Source organism: Salvelinus sp. IW2-2015, linkage group LG20 (genome assembly GCF_002910315.2).
Source record: "Salvelinus sp. IW2-2015 linkage group LG20, ASM291031v2, whole genome shotgun sequence".
NCBI lineage: Eukaryota > Metazoa > Chordata > Actinopteri > Salmoniformes > Salmonidae > Salvelinus > Salvelinus sp. IW2-2015.
This window is the reverse complement of record NC_036860.1, coordinates 31,052,696-31,072,815: the sequence shown is the minus strand read 5'-3', so window position 1 is coordinate 31,072,815 and position 20,120 is coordinate 31,052,696. Positions and strand designations below refer to the sequence as shown.

The following is a 20,120-nucleotide window of genomic DNA, read 5'->3' as shown; positions in this document are numbered from 1 at the left end:
TTTCTCATGGTCAGAGTCCTTAGATGCTTTTTGGCAAATTCCAAGCAGGCTGTCTTGTGCCTTTTACTAAGGAGTGGCTTCCGTCTGGCCACTCTACCATAAAGGCCTGATTGGTGGAGTGCTGCAGAGATGGTTGTCCTTCTGGAAGGTTCTCCTATCTCCACAGAGGAACTCTGGAGCTCTGTCAGAGTGATCATCAGGTTCTTGGTCACCTCCCTGACCAAGGCCCTTCTCCCCCGCTCAATTTCGAGTCTCATAGCAAAGGGTCTGGCTACTTATGTAAATAAGTTATTTCTGTTTTAAATCTTTTTTCACTTTGTCATTATGGGTTATTGTGTGTAGATTGATGAGGGTAAAAAATTATGTTATACATTTTAGAAGAAGGCTGTAACATAAACTGTGGACAAAGTCAAGGGGTCTGAATACTTTCCGAAGGCACTGTTTGTGTAGAGGGTGAGGAATCTAAAATCGGCTATCCCTAAATACGGTATACCAACACTGCCTGAGAGCCATTGACATCTCATGTCATGTCATATTGTGAGTGTTGAAATGTCCAGTAGCTCACCAGTGAGGTCTCACACAGCAGCTTGGTGCCTCGGACCATGTTGCCGATGGTGATGTGGAAGTAGGTGTTTCCACTACTCCAGTTGGAGATCTTAGTGAACGGGTGAGTCGTTAAGATGTCCTGTTCAGGTGGGAATTGGAGAAATACACGTTTAGCACACACATACACAACTTCCATGACACACACACACGCGCACACACGCACCTTTGACTTGGGGTCGATCAGGCTGACACCATGTTTGTTTATTGCTATCAAGAGGGTCTCTGGGAAGTTTGGATCAGTGGTTTGCTGTTGAACAGGAGAACATCTGTTAAGTTGTAAGTGGTATCTTTTAAATCTATAACGAACAACTTGAGTTTGTGAACTATTTTTTATGAATCATATAAATAAATACTGTGATTGAGGCAGACGATAGGTAAATGTACTGTATACACTGACAACGATAATACATAAATAAAACAACAATACATCAAAAGAAAGTAGCAAGGAATTCACAGCAACTCTCTGAGCAGGTCAATAGCAATAGTCCATGACCTGAGATAGTTGAGTTCTGACCATTGATCAAGAAAAGTTATTTGAACAAAAACCTCCTAACATACCAAACAGCACTCAAATGCACACGGTAACTCTAATGCACTAAAGAATAACCCCACAAAACAAAGATCATTCTGCCCCGGTTCTGCACAATAACATGAATTCATACAGAAATCTATACAGCATTCCTATATACCTCTTTACCTTGACTTCAAAGAAGGCCGAGCCAAATGTAGGCCACTTGAAGATGACTTTGAGGAATGATAGCTTGGCCTCCTCTCGAGTCTTCCCCGACTGTTTGTTGAACAACGCCACTATGGACTGTGAGACAGAAAAACAAGCAGCAGAGTGTGTGACCAAATATGATTTAAACCCTGGTTTCTTATGCACTCCCACTGACCTAAAGCTTAGGCATTTATTTGAGAAGCTAGAGCAAGTCTTTAGGTCTCGGGCAAGGTTACTCTTCACGCAAGCGTAGTTCACTGAACTACTATACCTCTGCTAAATTAGCACAAAATCCTTGCTCAGACAATTTAATTAGCATGTTGTTTCTATATTTTTGATGACACAATGACTAGGACCATGGCCCCCATACAAAAATGTATTTGTTGCGGCAAACTTCCCGCAGGTTTGTGGCAAATTTGATGGAAACTAAATAGTGTGCCACGCAATCAAGTTTAAAGTTTTATTAGTCGTATGTACGGGATACAAATGATATACACCGTCCAACGAAATGCTTACTTGTAGGGTCCTTCTTGACAATGCAACAACAATAAGAAATAATACAAGATACGAATATGAACATAAAGTAAATGGCTCAGTAGAATAGAATAAACATTTTAGCATTATTATAGTACAGAAAGGCACAATTATAGTCCGATATTTACATGTGTTTTGGGGAAGGGGGGATTGGGGGGCAAGTGTTTAAATTGTGCAGTATTTAGCAATCATAATACGAGTCTGGTAGCAGCAATTGTGATGTGTGTGTAGCATGAATGTATATATGTGTGTGTGTGTGTGTGTGGTGGTGCATGTGTGTGTGTGTGTGTGTGTGTGTGTGTGCTGTGTGGGGGGGGGGGGGGGTGGGTGGGTGCATGTGTGCTAAGGTGAGGAGAATCAGAGCAGGTGGTCAGTCCAGTTCAGTGTTCAGCAGTCTGATGACTTGTAGATAGAAACGGTCTTGGAGCCTGTTGGTATCAGACCTCATGCTCCGATACCGGAGTGTGTAGACTTCTTAATGATGTTGCGGGCTTTCTTCATGCAGTTTCGAGTAGATGTTCTGGATGGGTGGGAGCACGGTCCCAGTGATGTACTGGGCCGTCTTCACCACCCGCTGGAGGGCCTTGCAATCCTGGCACCACAATGCAAGTTCACCTACCTCCTCCGTATAGGCTGACTTGTCATGGTTGATCAGGCCTACAACCGCGGTGTTGTCAGCAAATTTGATGATGCAGTTGTGGGGGAACAGGGAGTGCAGCAGAGGGCTGAGGACACACCCCTGGGGGGTCCCTGTGTTAAGAGTCAGTGTGGAGGAGGTGTTGTTGCCAATACTCACAGCCAGTGATCTGCCCGTCAGGAAGTCCGGCATCCAGTTGCAGAGGGTGGTGTCCAGATCCAGGGCTCTGAACTTGGTGTCGAGCTTGGAGGGAACAATAGTGTTGAATGCTGAACTGTAGTCAATGAACAACATTCTCACATAAGTGTTCCTCTTGTCCAGATGTGTTATTGGCCGTGTGAATAGCGATGGAAATGGCATCTTCTGTGGATCCAGTGTGCCTGGCATGCTGTCCTTGATGTGGGTCATGGCCAGCCTATCGAAGCACTATTTGATGACGGGGCGATATTAATTTTGGTATGTCACCTTGTTTTTCTTGGACACTGGGACAATGGTGGTCTCCTTGAAGCAGGTGTTGACTACAGCCTGGGACAGGGACAGGTTGAAGATGTCCAAGAAGATGCCCGCCAGCTGGTCAGCAGACACTCTGAGGACGAGGCCAGGAATGCCATCTGGGCTGGCAGCTTCATGACTATTCACTATTTTGAGAGTTCCTCACGTCAGCCTCGGAGAGTGAAAGCACCTGGTCCGGAGCAGCGAGAGTCTTCCCCGATGGCTCGGTATTGTCTAACTCGAAACGAGCATAGAATGTATTAAGCTCGTCTGGGAGCTATAAATGGTGCCAGAAGTTTGCAAATGTTTGCCACTAGTGGTGAATCTGCCGCAATAATAATACTTATTGCCACTGGGTGGCAAACAGTTCGCCAGACCCCAGCAAAAATCAGATTTTTTCTCACTACTTTCATTTATCTGCATGTCCAGCCCTTATATTTTGCCTCACAATGAAGTGTTTTAATGTTTATTTTCAGGACAACCAGGGCTACAAGTAGAACACAAAAAAATAAGGTCCGCCAAGCAAAAACCTGATAAAAAAGAATTCAGTAAGTACAGAAATTGTTTGCTCAGCGGGAAATAAATATCCAACTAGTTAGTGACAACCGTGTAGAGTTTGGAGTTTGTGACAGAAACAATGTGAGCTTATGGACACTATGTCCTGGGATTTCCTGTGATCTTCTATGTAGAAGAACTCCTTACCTTCTATCTACTCATGTGTGGCTTATGAGCGTCACAGAGCAAAACAGCATTACATGTTCGTGAGAGTCTCAGCTTTTCATAGATGAGCTCAAACCATTCAGACGTTTTTGTGAAAAGAACTGTCCCTGGACCCCTTCGGGATCCACCCTCACAAATACCACTCTAGCTCAGACACACAATGTTTAAAAGGGGTTAGAAGTCCAAAACGCGGAGACGAGTTAAACATCCTAAGGTCAACATCCCTATGGTGTTCACATGCACGCCTCCAACTCAATCATCAAGTTTGCAGACGACACTACAGTGGTAGGCTTGATTACCAACAACGACGAGACGGCCTACAGGGAGGAGGTGAGGGCCCTCGGAGTGTGGTTTCAGGAAAATAACCTCACACTCAACAAAACAAAAGGAGATGATCGTGGACTTCAGGAAACAGCAGAGGAAGCACCCCCCTATCCACATCGACGGGACAGTAGTGGAGAGACAGTGTGGTGAAGGCGCAGCAGCACCTCTTCAACCTCAGGAGGCTGAAGAAATTTGGCTTGTCACCAAAAGCACTCACAAACTTTTACAGATGCACAATCGAGAGCATCCTGTCGGGCTGTATGACCGCCTGGTACGGCAACTGCTCCGCCCACAACCGTAAGGCTCTCCAGAGGGTAGTGAGGTCTGCACAACGCATCACCGGGGGCAAACTACCTGCCCTCCAGGACACCTACACCACCCAATGTCACAGGAAGGCCATAAAGATCATCAAGGACAACAACCACCCGAGCCACTGCCTGTTCACCCCGCTATCATCCAGAAGGCGAGGTCAGTACAGGTGCATCAAAGCAGGGACCGAGAGACTGAAAAACAGCTTCTATCTCAAGGCCATCAGACTGTTAAACAGCCACCACTAACATTGAGTGGCTGCTGCCATACATGTAAAAAATGTATCACTAACCACTTTAAACAATGCCACTTAATATAATGTTTACATACCCTACATTACGCATCTCATATGTATATACTGTACTCGATACCATCTACTGCATCTTGCCTATGCCGTTCTGTACCATCACTCATTCATATATCTTTATGTACATATTCTTCATCCCTTTACACTTGTGTGTATAAGGTAGCTGTTGTGAAATTGTTAGGTTAGATTACTCGTTGGTTATTACTGCATTGTCGGAACTAGAAGCACAAGCATTTCGCTACACTCGCATTAACATCTGCTAACCATGTGTGTGTGACAAATACAATTTGATTTGATTTCTCTCATGTAAATGTCGTAACTACAAAAAATATTTAAAAAATGAGTTATTTAGCATTCTGATGATTTCATGTTGTATTGGATTTATTTTTATCTGTCAAGAAATTGAATACATGTTGTTTAGTGTATTTTCAAAATGTTGTATGTTTAGTTTTGTTTTCTCTGTGAGAAGCAAGTTCATTTAAAATGATGTGATTTGGTTTATGTAGATAAAACATTTCAATGTTTTTAATACACAAAGTAACCAAAAACTTGATCTAATTTCCATAATCAGTAGAATGTTCACCACAAGTTTCCTAGAATTGTTTGCCAGAAGTTCACAAGTCAACGCATATTCGCCGTAACAGTTTGCCACAAAACCAATTTGCATGTGGAAATTTGAGCTTGCTGCATATTTGCGGCAAATTGGCCAAATATTTGCCACAACTGTTTGCCAGAAGCGGTAAGGGTATTCACAAAGAATGGGATCTACATTCAGGGTCCCCCTCTTATTCTTTATGACCTAAAATGCAAAACTGATCCTAGATCAGCACTGGTATAGATTTTCTCGGTCAGGTCACGCGGTCCAGATAAACTAGTCCTATAGGAATTCTGATTTTACGACTCACCCGTTTCCAGACCTCAGGCGAGAGGTGTCTGATCTGGTCCTGAGGGATCAGCTCCTTCAGCATCTTGGGAATGTTGGGAAACTGGGATTCGTCCTCCTCGAACTTCACCCTGTAGATCAGCGCTCCCAGCTGGAAAACCTCTTCCCGGGAACACTTGTGGTAACCACGGAGATATTTGGGAAGCTCCTGAAGAGAGAAGAGTGAGTAGGGTCAATACACTTAAACAAATATGCAGACAGTCAAGCACATATGAGCACACACATAAGAATGCTCTCATGCACTGTGGTGTAAAGTACGTAAGTAAACATATTTTAAAGTACTAAGTCGTTTTTTAGGGGTATTTGTACTTGTATTTGTACTCTGATCTGGCAGACTCACTAAACACAAAAGCTTCTTATGTAAATTCTGTATGAGTGTTGGAGTGTGCCCATGGCTATCCGTAAATAAAATAAAAACAAGAAAATGATGCCGTCTGGTTTGCTTAATATAAGGAATTTTACTTTTGATACGGTTTGTTTTATGTCACACGATCTGTGAAGACTTCAAGCATTAACTCATGAATTATGGACAACTCATGAACTACAGTGCCTTGCAAAAGTATTCATCCCCCTTGGTGTTTTTCCTATTTTGTTGCATTACAACCTGTAATTTAAAATGATTTTTATTTGGATTTCATGTAATGGACATTAACAAAATAGTACAAATTGGTGAAGTGAAATGAAAAAAATAACTTGTTTCAAAAAATTTAAAAAGGAAAAGTGGTGCATACATATGTATTCACCTCCCTTGCTATGAAGCCCCTAAATAAGATCTGGTGCAACCAATTACCTTCAGAAGTCACATAATTAGTTAAATAAATTCCACCTGTGTTTCAATCTAAGTGTCACATGATCTCAGTATATATATACACACACCTGTTCTGAAAGGCCCCAGAGTCTGCAACACCACTAAGCAAGGGGCATCCCCAAGCAAACGGCACCATGAAGACCAAGGAGCTCTCCAAACAGGTCAGGTACAAAGTTGTGGAGAAGTATAGACCAGGGTTGGGTTATAAAAAAATGTCTGAAACTTTAAACATCCCACAGAGCACCATTAAATACATTATAAACAAATGGAAAGAATATGGCACCACAACAAACCTGCCAAGAGAGGGCCACCCACCAAAACTCACGGACCAAGCGGAGAGCATTAACCAGAGAGGCAACAAAGAGACCAAAGATAACACTGAAGAGGCTGCAAAGCTCCACAGCGGAGATTGAAGTAACTGTCCATAGGACCACTTTAAGGCGTACACTCCACAGAGGTGGGCTTTACGGAAGAGTGACCAGAAAATGTTTTGCAAACACGTTTGGTTTTCGCCAAAAGGCATGTGGTAGACTCCCCAAACATATGGAAGAAGGTACTCTGGTCAGATGAGACAAAAATGTTGCTTTTTGGCCATCAAGGAAAACGCTATGTCTGGCGCAAACCCAACACCTCTCATCACCCTGAGAACACCATCCCCACAGTGAAGCATGGTGGTGGCAGCATAATGCTGTGGGGGTGTTTTTACATCGGGCAGGGACTGGGAAACTGGACAGAATTGAAGGAATGATGGATGGCGCTAAACACAGGGAAATTATTGAGGGAAACCTGTTTCAGTCTTCCAGAGATTTGAGACTGGGACGGAGGTTCACCTTCCAGCAGGACAACGACCCTAAGCATACTGCTAAAGTAACACTCGAGCGGTTTAAGAGAAAACATTTAAATGTCTTGGAATGGCCTAGTCAAAGCCCAGACCTCAATCCAATTGAGAATCTGTGCTAGGACTTAAAGATCCAACTTTAAGGAGCTGGAGCAGTTTTGCCTTGAAGAATGGGCAAAAATCCCAGTGGCTAGATGTGCCGAGCTTATAGAGACATACCCCAAGAGACTTGCAGCTGTAATTGCTGCAAAAGGTGGCTCTACAAAGTATTGACTTTGGGAGGGGTGAATAGTTATGCACGCTCAAGTATTCCGTTTTTTTTGTCGTATTTATCTTCAAAGTGGTAGGCATGTTGTGGAAAACAAATTATACAACCCCCCCCCAAAATCTATTTAATTCCAGGTTGTAAGGCAAAAAAATAGAAAAAATGCTAAGGGGGGTGAATACTTTCGCAAGCCACTGTAGGGTGTAAAACATTTTTTGATTCAAGTCATGTATTATATTGAATGTAGACTACCTGTTCTGCGTGTGTTCATATTGTGTAAAATTCCCTTGGCTTAGAGGGTAGGCTATTGGCAGTGTAGGCCTAGTGGAGGGTAAATGCAAATAAACGCTGTTTACCCACTTTTTTAGAAAAAATGCATTGAAATTAAATGGGAGCATAATTTTTTTTTTACTGTGACCGGCAATCAGAGTTTACCCACCATTTTTTTTTTACCACTACCACTTTTTTACCACTAGGCCTACATCACTGGCTACAGGCTGGCCTATTTGAAGTTCATGGCAATACACATCGTCTAATAAGTTGACCGTGTGTGGAAGGGTGACCATCCCGCTTTTCCTGGGACAGTTTCAGCCCCATTTCAGGTGTTCCGACTTTCCATGCTTCAAAAAAGGTCAATTTGTCAGCAAGACCATAAATTAATCTAGGCCTAATCATTGGCAATCACTGAATGTCATTAGGCACACTTGCTGGTGTTTTGTAACAGATGTATATTTCCATTCATCAAATGGCGCGAGTATACATGCAGTTTGGATGCTGGAATTATTTTGGAGTGGATAAACAACTTTTTGAATCAGATGAAATTATCATGACTGGTTGTGTTCATGCCACATTAAAAGATTATTTATTTATTTTCAACATTTAAATGACTCTACACACACACACACACACACACACACACACACACACCTGGTAGTAGTGAAAGATGGAGTCGGCCATGGAGTCTTTCCCCGGCATGGTATTGGTCCACAGTTTCTTCATGAAGAACACCTGATAGCTCAGTGAAGGCACTATACCTACAGATGGACAAGAGAGAGATTCAGGACATACTTCTCACTTCAATACATCTACATAGATGGCAAGTTCCCAAACCCAGAAAGGAGAGCCGCACTCTAGGCGCTCAGATGCAAAAATTTAACTTGAAATATTACATTTTTGCATCTGAGCGCCTAGAGTGTGCGGCTCTCCTTTATTTTCAAGTTATTTTCAAGCTAGCGAGCACCTCGCCTAAATAGGTGTGCGTTTCTTTTTCTTCTAGAAAGTTCCCAAATCCAAGCTTAACCTTCACCTAGCATTAAGCCTTGCCACAACGTGTTGAAATGACACACCATGTTTGATGAAATGTTTATGTGGCCCAACCCTGAAGGCCGCACTGGGTGCTGAAAGTTGGATCATCAATTCATCCTTAGGATTAATAGGATGGTTGACTTTCTGTCTTTCTTTCTTGTGGACCTAGCAAATGTCAGATGCCTACAGGAAAGTTGAAAGGAAACTTCTTTGAGGCTTTAGAGAACTCATATTTTGATCAGAGTGACACAGATCTAAGATTAAATATGGTTGTTTCTCTGAGAAAATACCCCAAATATCTTGTTGTTGAATAAAGCAAATGTTTGTCTTGGAGAATTAAAGGTGATAAAGAACAGATCTAATCATGGATAATCTTCCTATGGGTAACCTTTCTACTGAATCTAGGGCCCTCTACAGTCCAGAAATGTCTTTACCGTCCTTTGCAGGTCTAGCTTTTTTGATCCAGTCGGTCAGATGCCTTACAAAGTCAAAGAAGAAATCCCCCTCAGGCACACTGATGACCTGGAAAGAACCAGCAAAGGTCAAAGGTCAAACAGAAATATTGATACAGTTTATCGAGAGTAATTTGAATCACCCTCACATTCCGACAGTAGTGAAATCTTACAAAAATAAAATTGGTGTAAACTCCTAGTGGAGGTATAGAGAGGTATAGAATCTTTCAAAACAGTCCCGTTTTGAATTATTAAGATCTGCGACTCATACTGCAATATACTGTATTTATTTGGATAAATATTATGAAATTATATATATTATTTGGGTGTACAAGAACACAGTCTTGTACTGATCCAGAGGGCAAGCTTTTGCATGGGTCATAATGGCGTAATTTTCAAGTCATCAAGAAGTCAGGAAAATATGTCATATTTTGGTTGTTATCTGGTCATATAAACAGATTACAACCAGTTGTTGTTTAAAAAACATAATTTTACAACCAGTATACAACCTGACCGCAAAGTAAAAAAACACGTCCCAATGACGTCATTGCAACCAGTTTTTCTTGCTGGTGAGGCTTATCAGTAAAAGGGGAAACAGCCGCACTGTTCTCCCCAGCGAGTTTGTTATTATTTTAGTTTTGCTTATGAAATGAGGAGAACAATCAGCATCACGGTAAAAAAAAGTCTCAGTACATATTCTGCTGTTTTATCACACCTGTAATGATGTCCGAGGGAAAAAAACCTGTGTTCTTTGTTTGAAGTAGTTTCTTTGTTGTTGTAATATCACAAACGGACGTGGCAGTTTCACCACTGTGGATTTCAGATGTAATATCGGTCATATCCTAGTAGTGTACCTTGTCAGTGATCTTGACAAACAGGCTGAAGCCCTCAGAAGACTTGAGGAGCAGTCTGCCTGAGATGTTCAGAGAGAACTCTTTGGCCTTGGTACTCGACTCCACCTCGAAAGCCTGTAAAAAGAAAAGCTACATTTACACTATTTGCAATAAAATTGACCACACAATACGTTCCAGGTTAGAATAAGTCAGCATGTGTGCTGTATTTGTCTCTGTTACCCAGCAAACACACAACGTTGTCTCAATGTTGACTTCACGTTTTGGGCCTCATTGTGGCATTGCGACTTTGTAACAACATTGATGAGGTTGACCTCTCACCTCATCTGTGTCATCGGGGAAGAACACTTTGTGAAAGATCTGCGTGGTCTTGTGCTGGATGGCCTCCACCTCCACAAGGTGAGGCGGGTACTTCCTGGATCCATTACTGTATTAGTAAGGAGAGAGCATTATGGGTACAGAGCAGTATGGGTACTGTAGTACATCATGCTACAATTACTGTTGGACTGTTAGTTCACCCAGAGGAAGTCAATAGAAAGACAAAGGAAGGAATATGAGTAAGATGGCATGGATCTGGAGTGGCTCTTGAGTTAAGAGCCGAATCCTTACTTGAGATCCACACACATAACTCAAATGTTTTTTGTAAATCTTGCATGGATCTCAAATTAGGATTTGTCCCTTGCGTAAATACGTCAGTATTTTTCTCCTCTGTTTACGTGGCTGAGAAACTCAATAAAAAAATATATACTTTTTCCAAAATGGTTGAACCTGTAATGTGTGTATATGTCGAAACACTTAAAGTAAATATACTTTACAAGCAGGTAAGATGTACCGTAAGGCCTTCTGGAGTCTCTGCATGCAGTCAGGGGCGAGGGGGTGGTGCTTCTTAGCCTGGAGGAACTTCTGGACGTGGGGTAGCAGAATGTTACTGGGGGGGAACAGACCTGCACACAGCCACAGCAGCTCCCAGCCCTTCTCCTCACTGTACCTGCACACCCACCCACACACACAGGCAGGCAGACAAACACACGCAGGCAGGCAGATAGACACGCCACATACACACCATGGTCAATCCCCATATGACCACAACTTCCCTGAGAGACTACATGTGTGTGTAGACTGCACAGTCAGACATACTTGATGTGGTTCTCTGTGATCTGTTTGAGGATCTGACAGTAGATCTCGTCTTTGAGTGGCTCTGCCTTCAGCGCTCCCTCAAAGATCTGGTCGGTCAGCTCGTTGACCGAACGCGCTCGCTTGGACGGGTAGTCACCCATATACTTCATCAGGGGTGCAGGGGAGCGGTCAAGGGCCATGACCAAACATTGACCACAAACGCTAAACACAGACATTAAACCATGATGCATCACTACATAATGTACACTGCCTTCGGAAAGAATTCAGACCCCTTGACTTTTTCATCAGTTTGTTATGTTACAGCCTTATTCTAAAATGGATTAAATAGTTTTTTCCTCATCAATCTACACACAATACCCCATAATGAAAAAACTGAAATATCATATTTAGATAAGTATTCAGACCCTTTACTCAATACTTTGTTGAAGCAACTTTGGCAGTGATTACAGCATCGAGTCTTCTTGGGTAGGACGCTACAAGCTTGGCACACCTGTATTTGAGAAGATTCTCCCATTCTTCTCTGCAGATACTCTCAAGCTCTGTCAGGTTGGATGGGGAGTGATGCTTCACAGCTATTTTAAGGTATCTCCAGAGTTGTTAGATCGGGTTCAAGTCTGGGAACTGGCTGGGCCACTCAAGGACATTCAGAGACTTGTCCCGATGCCACTCCTGCGCTGTCTTGGCTGTGTGCTTTGGGTCGTTGTCCTGTTGGAGTGTGAACCATCGCCCCAGTCTGAGGTCCTGAGTGCTCTGGAGCAGGTTTTCATCAAGGATCTCTCTGTACTTTTCTCTGTTCATCTGTGCCTCCATCCTGAATAGTCTCCCAGTCCCTGCCGCTGAAAAACCTCCCAATAGCATGATGCTGCCACCAACATGTTTCACTGCAGGGATGGTGCCAAGCTTCCTCCAGACGTGAAGCTTGGCTATTCAGGCCGAAAAGTTCAATCTTGGTTTCATCACACCAGAGAATCTTGTTTAGGTAACATTTTGGCAAACTCCAAGCAGGCTGTCATACACCTTTTACTGAGGAATGGCTTCCTTCTTGCCACTCTACCATGAAGGGCTGATTGGTGGAGTGCTACAGAGATGGTTGTCCTTCTGGAAAGTTCTCCCAGAGCTCTGTCAGAGTGACCATTGGGTTCTCTGTCACCTACCTGACCAAGGCCCTTCTCCCCCGATTGCTTAGTTTTGCCTGGTGGCCAGCTCTAGTAAGAGTCTTGGTTGTTCCAAACTTCTTCCATTTAAGAATGATGGAGGCCACTGTGTTCTCGGGGACCTTCAATGCTGCAGAACTTTTTTGCTACCTTTCCCCAGATCTGTGCCTCGACACAATCCTGTCTCAGAGCTCTACGGGCAATTCCATCGATGTCAAGGCTTGGTTTTTGCTCTGACAACTGTGGGACCTTATATAGACAGTTGTGTGCCTTTCCAAACCATGTCCAATCAATTTAATTTACCACAGGTGGACTCCAATCAAGTTGTAGAAACATCTCAAGGATGATCAATGGAAACATGATGCACCTGAGCTCAATTTCGAGTCTCATGGCAAAGTGTCTGAATAGTTATGTAAATAAGGTATCTCTGTTTTAAAATGTCAAAACACCTGTTTTTGCTTTGTCATTATGGGGTATTTTGTATAGATTGCTGAGGATGTTTTATTTATTTAATCAATTTTAGAATAAGGCTGTAACGTAAAGAAATGTGGGGTCTGAATACTTTCCCGAAGGCACTGTACATAATTTATTTTACCTTTATTTAACTAGGCAGGTCTGTTAAGAACAAATTCTTATTTTAAATGACGGCCTAGGAACAGTGGGTTAATAACTGCCTTGTTCAGGGGCAGAATATATATTCGTCGCCAAACCCACTGGCTTCAGGTCATCTATAAGTCTTTGCTCGATAAAGCGCCGCCTTATCTCAGCTCACTGGTCACCATAGCAACACCCACCCGTAGCACGTGCTCCAGCAGGTATATTTCACTGGTCATCCCCAAACCCAACACCTCATTTGGACGCCTTTCCTTCCAGTTCTCTGCTGCCAATGATTGGAACGAAAAGCAAAAATCACTGAAGCTGGAGTCTTACATCCCCCTCTCAAACGTTAAGCATCAGCTGTCAGAGCAGCTTACTGATCACTGTACCTGTACACAGCCAATCTGTAAATAGCACACCCAACTACCTCATCCCCATATTGTTGTTTATCCTCTTGCTCTTTTGGACCCCAGTATCTCTACTTGCACATCATCATCAGCACATCTATCACTCCAGTGTTAATGCTAAATTGTAATTATTTTGCCTCTATGGCCTATTTATTGCCTTACCTCCCTACTCTTCTACATTTGCACACACAGTACATAGATATCTCTATTGTGTTATTGATTGTACGTTTGTTTATGTGTAACTCTGTGTTGTTGTTTTTGTCACACATCTGCTTTATCTTGGCCAGGTCACAGTTGTAAATGAGAACATGTTCTCAACTGGCCTACCTGGTTAAATAAAGGTGAAATAAAATAAAAATGTATTTAAAATGGATTGTGTAGCTCAATAAAGTTACTTTAAGATGATTTGGGCATGAGGCATAAAAAAGTATTCGATACACAATAGCTGCAAGGCAGTAAGGATATCTATGAAGGCCAGTTGAGCCTCCTGGGAGAGCTCTTCCTGGGCCAGCACCTTCTTCAGCAGAGGCTGTTTGAGGGGCTCCCTGGTACAACACCACAGACGCTCCTTCCCCCGGCCCTTAGTGATCATCACCCTGCTCAGAGTGCTCTTAGGAGGGGGTCTAGAGGGGGGAGGAGAAGAGTGAGTGTGTAAGAGATAGTGAGTGAGTGTGAGTGTGCATGTGAGTGTGCATGTGCATGTGAGTGTGGCTACCTGAAGTAGTCGTAGGAGAACTCCTCTAGGGTGTAGGGCTTGACCTTGTCCTCACTCTCAGCCAGGGCCGTCTGGGACAGGTTGATTGACTCTCTTTTCTGGTCTGGAGTCATAGTTACCAGAGCCTAGCAAAGAGAGAGAGGGGGGAGAGAGATGCAGAGGGAAGGGAGCAAGAGAGAGAGGGGGGAGAGAGATGGAGAAAAAAGGGCCGAGAGATGGAGACGAGTGGGAGCAGAAGAAAGAGAAAGAGAGAGGTGGAGAGGGAAGGGAGCAGAGAGGAAAAGAGAGAGAAAGAAAAACTTCAGTAAAAGAGAAACTACAGAATAAGAGCTGTAAAGGCAGTATGGAGCGTGGCAATTCCTGAGGTCATAATCACGGTATAAATTCCCCAAGTTTCCATAGATTTCCAAAATGACCCATGAGTACAGTTTCTAAAAGTTCCTGGAACTTTGGAAAACAACAGAGAATTTTGCAACCCTAGTCATGAGGTCACTCACCACGATGTCATACTGTGGCCGGGTGACTGTGGGAAGGACGTAGACGCAGTCGGCCGGAAAGTCCCCCCGCTGCTTGGTCCTGTCGTTGACCCCGTGAGCCCACCCCGAGGTCATGACCTGCTCGCCGCAGTGCTCGTCCAATAGGATCAGGTCGCCCTTGGAGAAACTGAGGAAGGTGGCGTCCTCGCCACCCGCTAAGGGAACACAACATTCAATTCAATGGAAATTCCATTCAAATAACTGTATTGTCCCCTGTGAGGAAACGTCATGTGTGGTGGTGCTGAAAAACATGCCTCTGTACAAGAAAACACCAACAAAACCACAGTCATTTACCATACTTTCCCTTGTTTGCTTTGAAAATCATGACCTGTTCTTAAAAAGTGTTTCCAATGTTGATCAATGTGCATTGCCCCTGGGTAATAAACCTAATAAGCAAATAACGTACAGGGGCTAGTAGGTTACTTACCGGGGTTGGGGCAGTCCAGCAGCGCCACCACAAACTTTGACCTCTTCCTGAGGCCTTCCAAAAAGGTCACAATAAGCTCACAGATGTCCTCTGCATTGTTTGAGGTGAACGTGTACTCGTCTCCTTTGATGGTGGCCAGCGAGAAGCTCTGGCCCTGGAGCTTACCCCCTCTGTCAAGGGAAATTATTCATACAATATCAAAACAATGATACAGATTATAATATTGTTGTACTTATATTTTATATGGGTCTAAACATGTGAAAATACTTTTTTTTTCATCTTTCCATATTTTAGTTTGTTGTATAAAATCACAATCTTTGTATATTACAACTGAAAAAAATACATATTTTTTATCATTACACTCATTACTGCGAGCATGCGCTGACCAACTAGCAAGTGTCTTCACTGACATTTTCCACCTCTCCCTGTCCGAGTCTGTAATAACAACATGTTTTAAGCAGACCACCATAGTGCCTGTGCACAAGAACACTAAGGTAACCTGCCTAAATGACTACTGACCCGTAGCACTCACATCTGTAGCCATGAAGCGCTTTGAAAGGCTGGTCATGGCTCACATCAACACCATCATCGCAGAAACCCTAGACCCACTCCAATTTGCATACCGTCCCATCAGATCCACAGATGATGCAGTCTCTATTGCACTCCACACTGCACTTTCCCTGGACAAAAGGAACACCTATGTGAGAATGCTATTCATTGACTACAGCTCAGCATCCAACACCATAGTACCCTCAAAGCTCATCAATAAGCTGGGACAAAACACCTCCCTCTGCAACTGGATCCTGGACTTCCTGACGGGCAGGGTAGGTAACAACACATCCGCCACGCTGATCCTCAACACAGGGTCCCTCAGGGGTGCGTGCTCAGCCCCCTCCTGTACTCCCTGTTCACTCATGACTGCACGTCCAGGCACGACTCCAACACCATCATTAAATTTGCCAATGACACAACAGTGGTAGGCCTGATCACCGACAACAACGAGACAGCTTATAGCGAGGAGGTCAGAGACCTGGCCGTGTGGTGCCAAGACAACAACCTCTCCCTCAACATGATCAAGACAAAGGAGATGATTGTGGACTACAGGAAAAAGAGGACCGAGCACACCCCCATTCTCATCGACGGGGCTGCAGTGGAGCAGGTTGAGAGCTTCAAGTTCCTTGGTGTCCACATCACCAACAATCTAACATGGTCCAAGCACACCATGACAGTCGTGAAGCGGGCACGACAAAACCTATTCCCCCTCAGGAGACTAAAAATATTTGGCATGGGTCCTCAGATCCTCAAAAGGTTCTACAGCTGCACCATCGAGAGCATCCTGACTGGTTACATCACTGCCTGGTATGGCAACTGCTCAGCCTTCGACCGCAAGGCACCTCAGAGGGTAGTGCGAACGGCCCAGTACATCACTGGGGCCAAGCTTCCTGCCATCCAGGACTTCTATACCAGGCGGTGTCAGAATAAAGCCCTAAAAATGGTCAAAGACTCCAGCCACCCTAGTCATAGACTGTTCTCTCTGCTACCACACGTCAAGCGGTACCGGAGCACCAAGTCTAGGTCCAAGAAGCTTCTAAACTACTTCTACCCCCAAGCCATAAGACTCCTGAACATCTAGTCAAATGGCTACCCAGACTATTTGCATTACCCCCCCTCCCAACCAACTGAATGAAAACATATCTAATTATCATTGACGAATATTGACTAAAGTCTATTGAGAGACAGGAATAGTAGCAGCATTACCTGCTACTGGACACAGCAGTGATCTCTGGGAAAGAGAGTTCCAAAAGGACCTGCTCCTGCTCATCCACAAAGTAGACCCCGGTCCAGTTCACTGCCACAATGACGTCATTCTTAGGCAGGCTGGGTCCTGAGGGGTTCAACGTTTACTTAGAGGTCATTTCAACCTACGTTTAGTCATGATATCATGAATACGATACAGGTCTTTCTCAGAAATATCATTAGTGTTACATCCCTTGTATTAAATTGGCCAAAACTCCCATAAATATCAACAGTAGACTTACCTGAAAATTTGAAGGCCTCGTAGAAGCGTGAGAAGAGTAAAGGCCACTTGAAACGAGCAAAGTCAACCACGTCCTCTTTCACCTTCTGAGGGTCCAACCTCTTCTGGGTGTAAACTCCCTGAGGCAGAGGAGGGGTTAGAGAGACTGTTTGAAAACTGGGTGTGTGAACGTATGTACTGTTCATAGGACAATATAGTCAAGTTGTAGTGGTAAAAACAAAGGTGGGTAAACACTGAACGCTGATTGAGGTGATGGCGACGATTAACAAATGCTAATTCAGAAAACAATCATTAGGCGTAGTAGACGCTTAAACGCTATTCACTAAAGCATAAGCAGTGGAAAAAGTGCTTACATGTGTTTACCCACTACATCCCTGATTATAGTGACAAATAGTTTAAAGGACAAATCCAGTTGTAAGAGCACGAGAAACAGATTTGGGGTCATAAAGTGAAGGGCGCTGAGACTGATCCTTGGGGGACACCTACCTTTTTGTGGGAAGAGACAACTAGCTGGGCCCACTTGTCAGTGGTCTTGGCGGAGCTGATTTCACGGTCAGGAATGTAGGAGGGGATGAGGTTGAGGAGGCGCTCTTGGAGGATATCTGAGCCATATTCTACGTAGTACTGCTGAGACGCCAGTTCCGCCAGATCCTCGTCCTGAGCAAGAGAGAGGGAGATTGAGAGAGCGAGAGTGGATAGATGGAGTGAGAGATAAGGCTTTAACATTTTCATATTTTACAAAATAACATCAGGCATGAATGATACAGTTCATGTAAGGAAATTATTGAAATAAATTCATTAGGCCCTAATCTGTGGATTTCACATGACTGGAAATACAGAAATTGATATGTTGGTCACAGATACCCTAAAAAGGAAAAGTAGGGGCGTGGATCAGAAAACCAGTCAGAATCTGATGTGACCACCATTTGCCTCATGCAGCACGACACATGTCCTTCACAGAGTTGATCAGGCTGTTGATTGTGGCCTGTGGAATGTTGTCCCGCTGTGCGAAGTTGCTGGATATTGGCAGGAACTGGAACACGCTGTCCTACACATCCCAAACATGCTCAATGGGTGACATGTCTGGTGAGTATGCAGGCCATGGAAGAACTGGGACATTTTTAGCTTCCCGGAGTTGTGTACAGATCCTTGCGACATGGGGCTGTGCTTTATCATGCTGAAATATGAGGTGACGGCGGAGGATGAATGGCACGACAATGGGCATCAGGATCTTGTGCAATCAAATTGCCATCAATGACATGCAATTGTGTTTGTTGTCTGTAGCTTATGCCTGCCCATACCATAACCCCACCGCCACCATGGGGCACTCTATTCACAACGTTGACATCAGCAAACCACTAACCCACATGACGTTATATACGGTCCGCCATCTGCCCGATACAGTTGAAACCGGAATTCATCAGTGAAGAGCACACTTCTACTGCGTGCCAGTGGCCAACGAAGGTGAGCATTTGCCCACTGAAGTCGGTTACGACGCCGAACTGCAGTCAGGTCAAGACCCTGGTGAGGACGACGAGCACGCAGATGAGCTTAGCTGAGACGGTTTCTGACAGTTGTGCAGAAATGATTTGGTTGTGCAAGCCCACAGTTTCATCAGCTGTTCAGATGGCTGGTCTCAGACGATCCCGCAGGTGAAGAAGCCAGATGTCGAGGTCCTGGGCTGGCGTGGTTATACATGGACTGCGGTTGTGAGACCAGTTGGACGTACTGCCAAATTCTCTAAAATGTTGTTGGAGGTGGCTTATGGCTGAGAAATGAATATACAATTATCTGGCAACAGCTCTGTTGAACATTCCTGCAGTCAGCATGCCAATTGCACACTCCCTCAAAACTTGAGACATCTGTGGCATTGTGTTGTGTTACAAAACTGCACATTTTAGTATGGCCTTTTATTGTCCCCAGCACAAGGTGCACCTGTGTAATGTTCATGCCGTTTAATCAGCTTCTTGATATGCCACACCTCAGGTGGATGGATTATCTTGACAAAAGAGAATTGCTCACTAACAAATTTGTTCACAAAATTAAGGGAAATAAGCTTTTTGTGCGTATAGAACATTTCTGGGATCTTTTATTTCAGCTCATGAAACATGGGACCAACACTTTAGACGTTGCGTTTACATTTTTGTTCAATGTACATCAGCATGAACTAAATACCACATAAAAACGCCATCTCACATCATTCATAAACCTATAAGAGAGAGAGGAAGAGTGGAAAAGACACAATCAAAGAGCAATTACCCAAATTTGCTCTCTCACCTCTAACCTCCCTCCTCATACATGCCTTCATCCCTCTGCCCTCATTCCCCACTCACCCTCTCACAGCGGTACTCGCCGAACTTGACTCCCCGGACAGTCTGCTGGTAGATGAGGTTGGTGGCCACACTGTCGTCGCCAGGATTGTGCCAGGGCGTGAAGATCTCCTTCCTGAAGAAAAGGCGCCAGGGAGCGTTCCTCTCCTGGGCACCCTGCTCCTTGGCATACTGCTCGCACTGCGACACGGCATCCATCACATGGTCGCTGCCGCTGCCCAATGAGGATACCTGGGGCAGAGGGGGAAGAACGGACATTCAACATTGTTAATAAACGTGGGCTCGATAGCTTCTCAAACAAGTTTGTGAGACCGTATGCTTGAGTGAGTTATTGAGCAAGCAAGAGTGAGTGTGTCCCTGCATGCATACGTGTGTGTGCACATCTACACATGTCTCTCGAGTCAGATGAAGCGAGTGAGGTCCAGTCCAGTACCTTGTCAAACAGGGCGATGAAGAGGGAGAAACCGAAGCGGTCTTGGAGGCTGATCTTGTCGGCCAGGGAATTACACAGCTCGCTGGCTGTGGTGGCTGAGTCAGTCAGCAGGGTCTTAGTGGTGCCATCCATGAAGGTCACTGGCAACATGATGGGTATCTTCGACTTAGTGGCCTGGGGGGGTGATTATTTTTTAAATAAAAAACAACTCCAGGCTACGCTTGAATGTCTAAAACC

General features: G+C 44.2%; 1 protein-coding gene across 1 annotated transcript in view; it reads right to left on the bottom strand.

The window, feature by feature from the left end:
* The window catches only part of LOC111980897 (unconventional myosin-VIIa-like), a 93,961-nt gene that overhangs the window by 4,906 nt on the left and 68,935 nt on the right, over positions 1-20,120 (bottom strand). The window contains exons 30-48 of the mRNA XM_024011947.2: positions 19,884-20,057; positions 19,454-19,681; positions 17,607-17,777; positions 17,122-17,239; positions 16,841-16,967; positions 15,083-15,252; positions 14,617-14,810; positions 14,120-14,244; positions 13,870-14,027; positions 11,247-11,400; positions 10,942-11,097; positions 10,431-10,536; positions 10,113-10,226; positions 9,241-9,328; positions 8,429-8,535; positions 5,553-5,738; positions 1,304-1,420; positions 770-853; positions 566-685 (exon numbers count right to left, since the gene is read on the bottom strand). Of these exons, the coding sequence (XP_023867715.1) occupies positions 566-685; positions 770-853; positions 1,304-1,420; positions 5,553-5,738; positions 8,429-8,535; positions 9,241-9,328; positions 10,113-10,226; positions 10,431-10,536; positions 10,942-11,097; positions 11,247-11,400; positions 13,870-14,027; positions 14,120-14,244; positions 14,617-14,810; positions 15,083-15,252; positions 16,841-16,967; positions 17,122-17,239; positions 17,607-17,777; positions 19,454-19,681; positions 19,884-20,057 (2,697 nt within the window). The remainder of the gene's footprint in view (positions 1-565; positions 686-769; positions 854-1,303; positions 1,421-5,552; positions 5,739-8,428; positions 8,536-9,240; positions 9,329-10,112; positions 10,227-10,430; positions 10,537-10,941; positions 11,098-11,246; positions 11,401-13,869; positions 14,028-14,119; positions 14,245-14,616; positions 14,811-15,082; positions 15,253-16,840; positions 16,968-17,121; positions 17,240-17,606; positions 17,778-19,453; positions 19,682-19,883; positions 20,058-20,120) is intronic.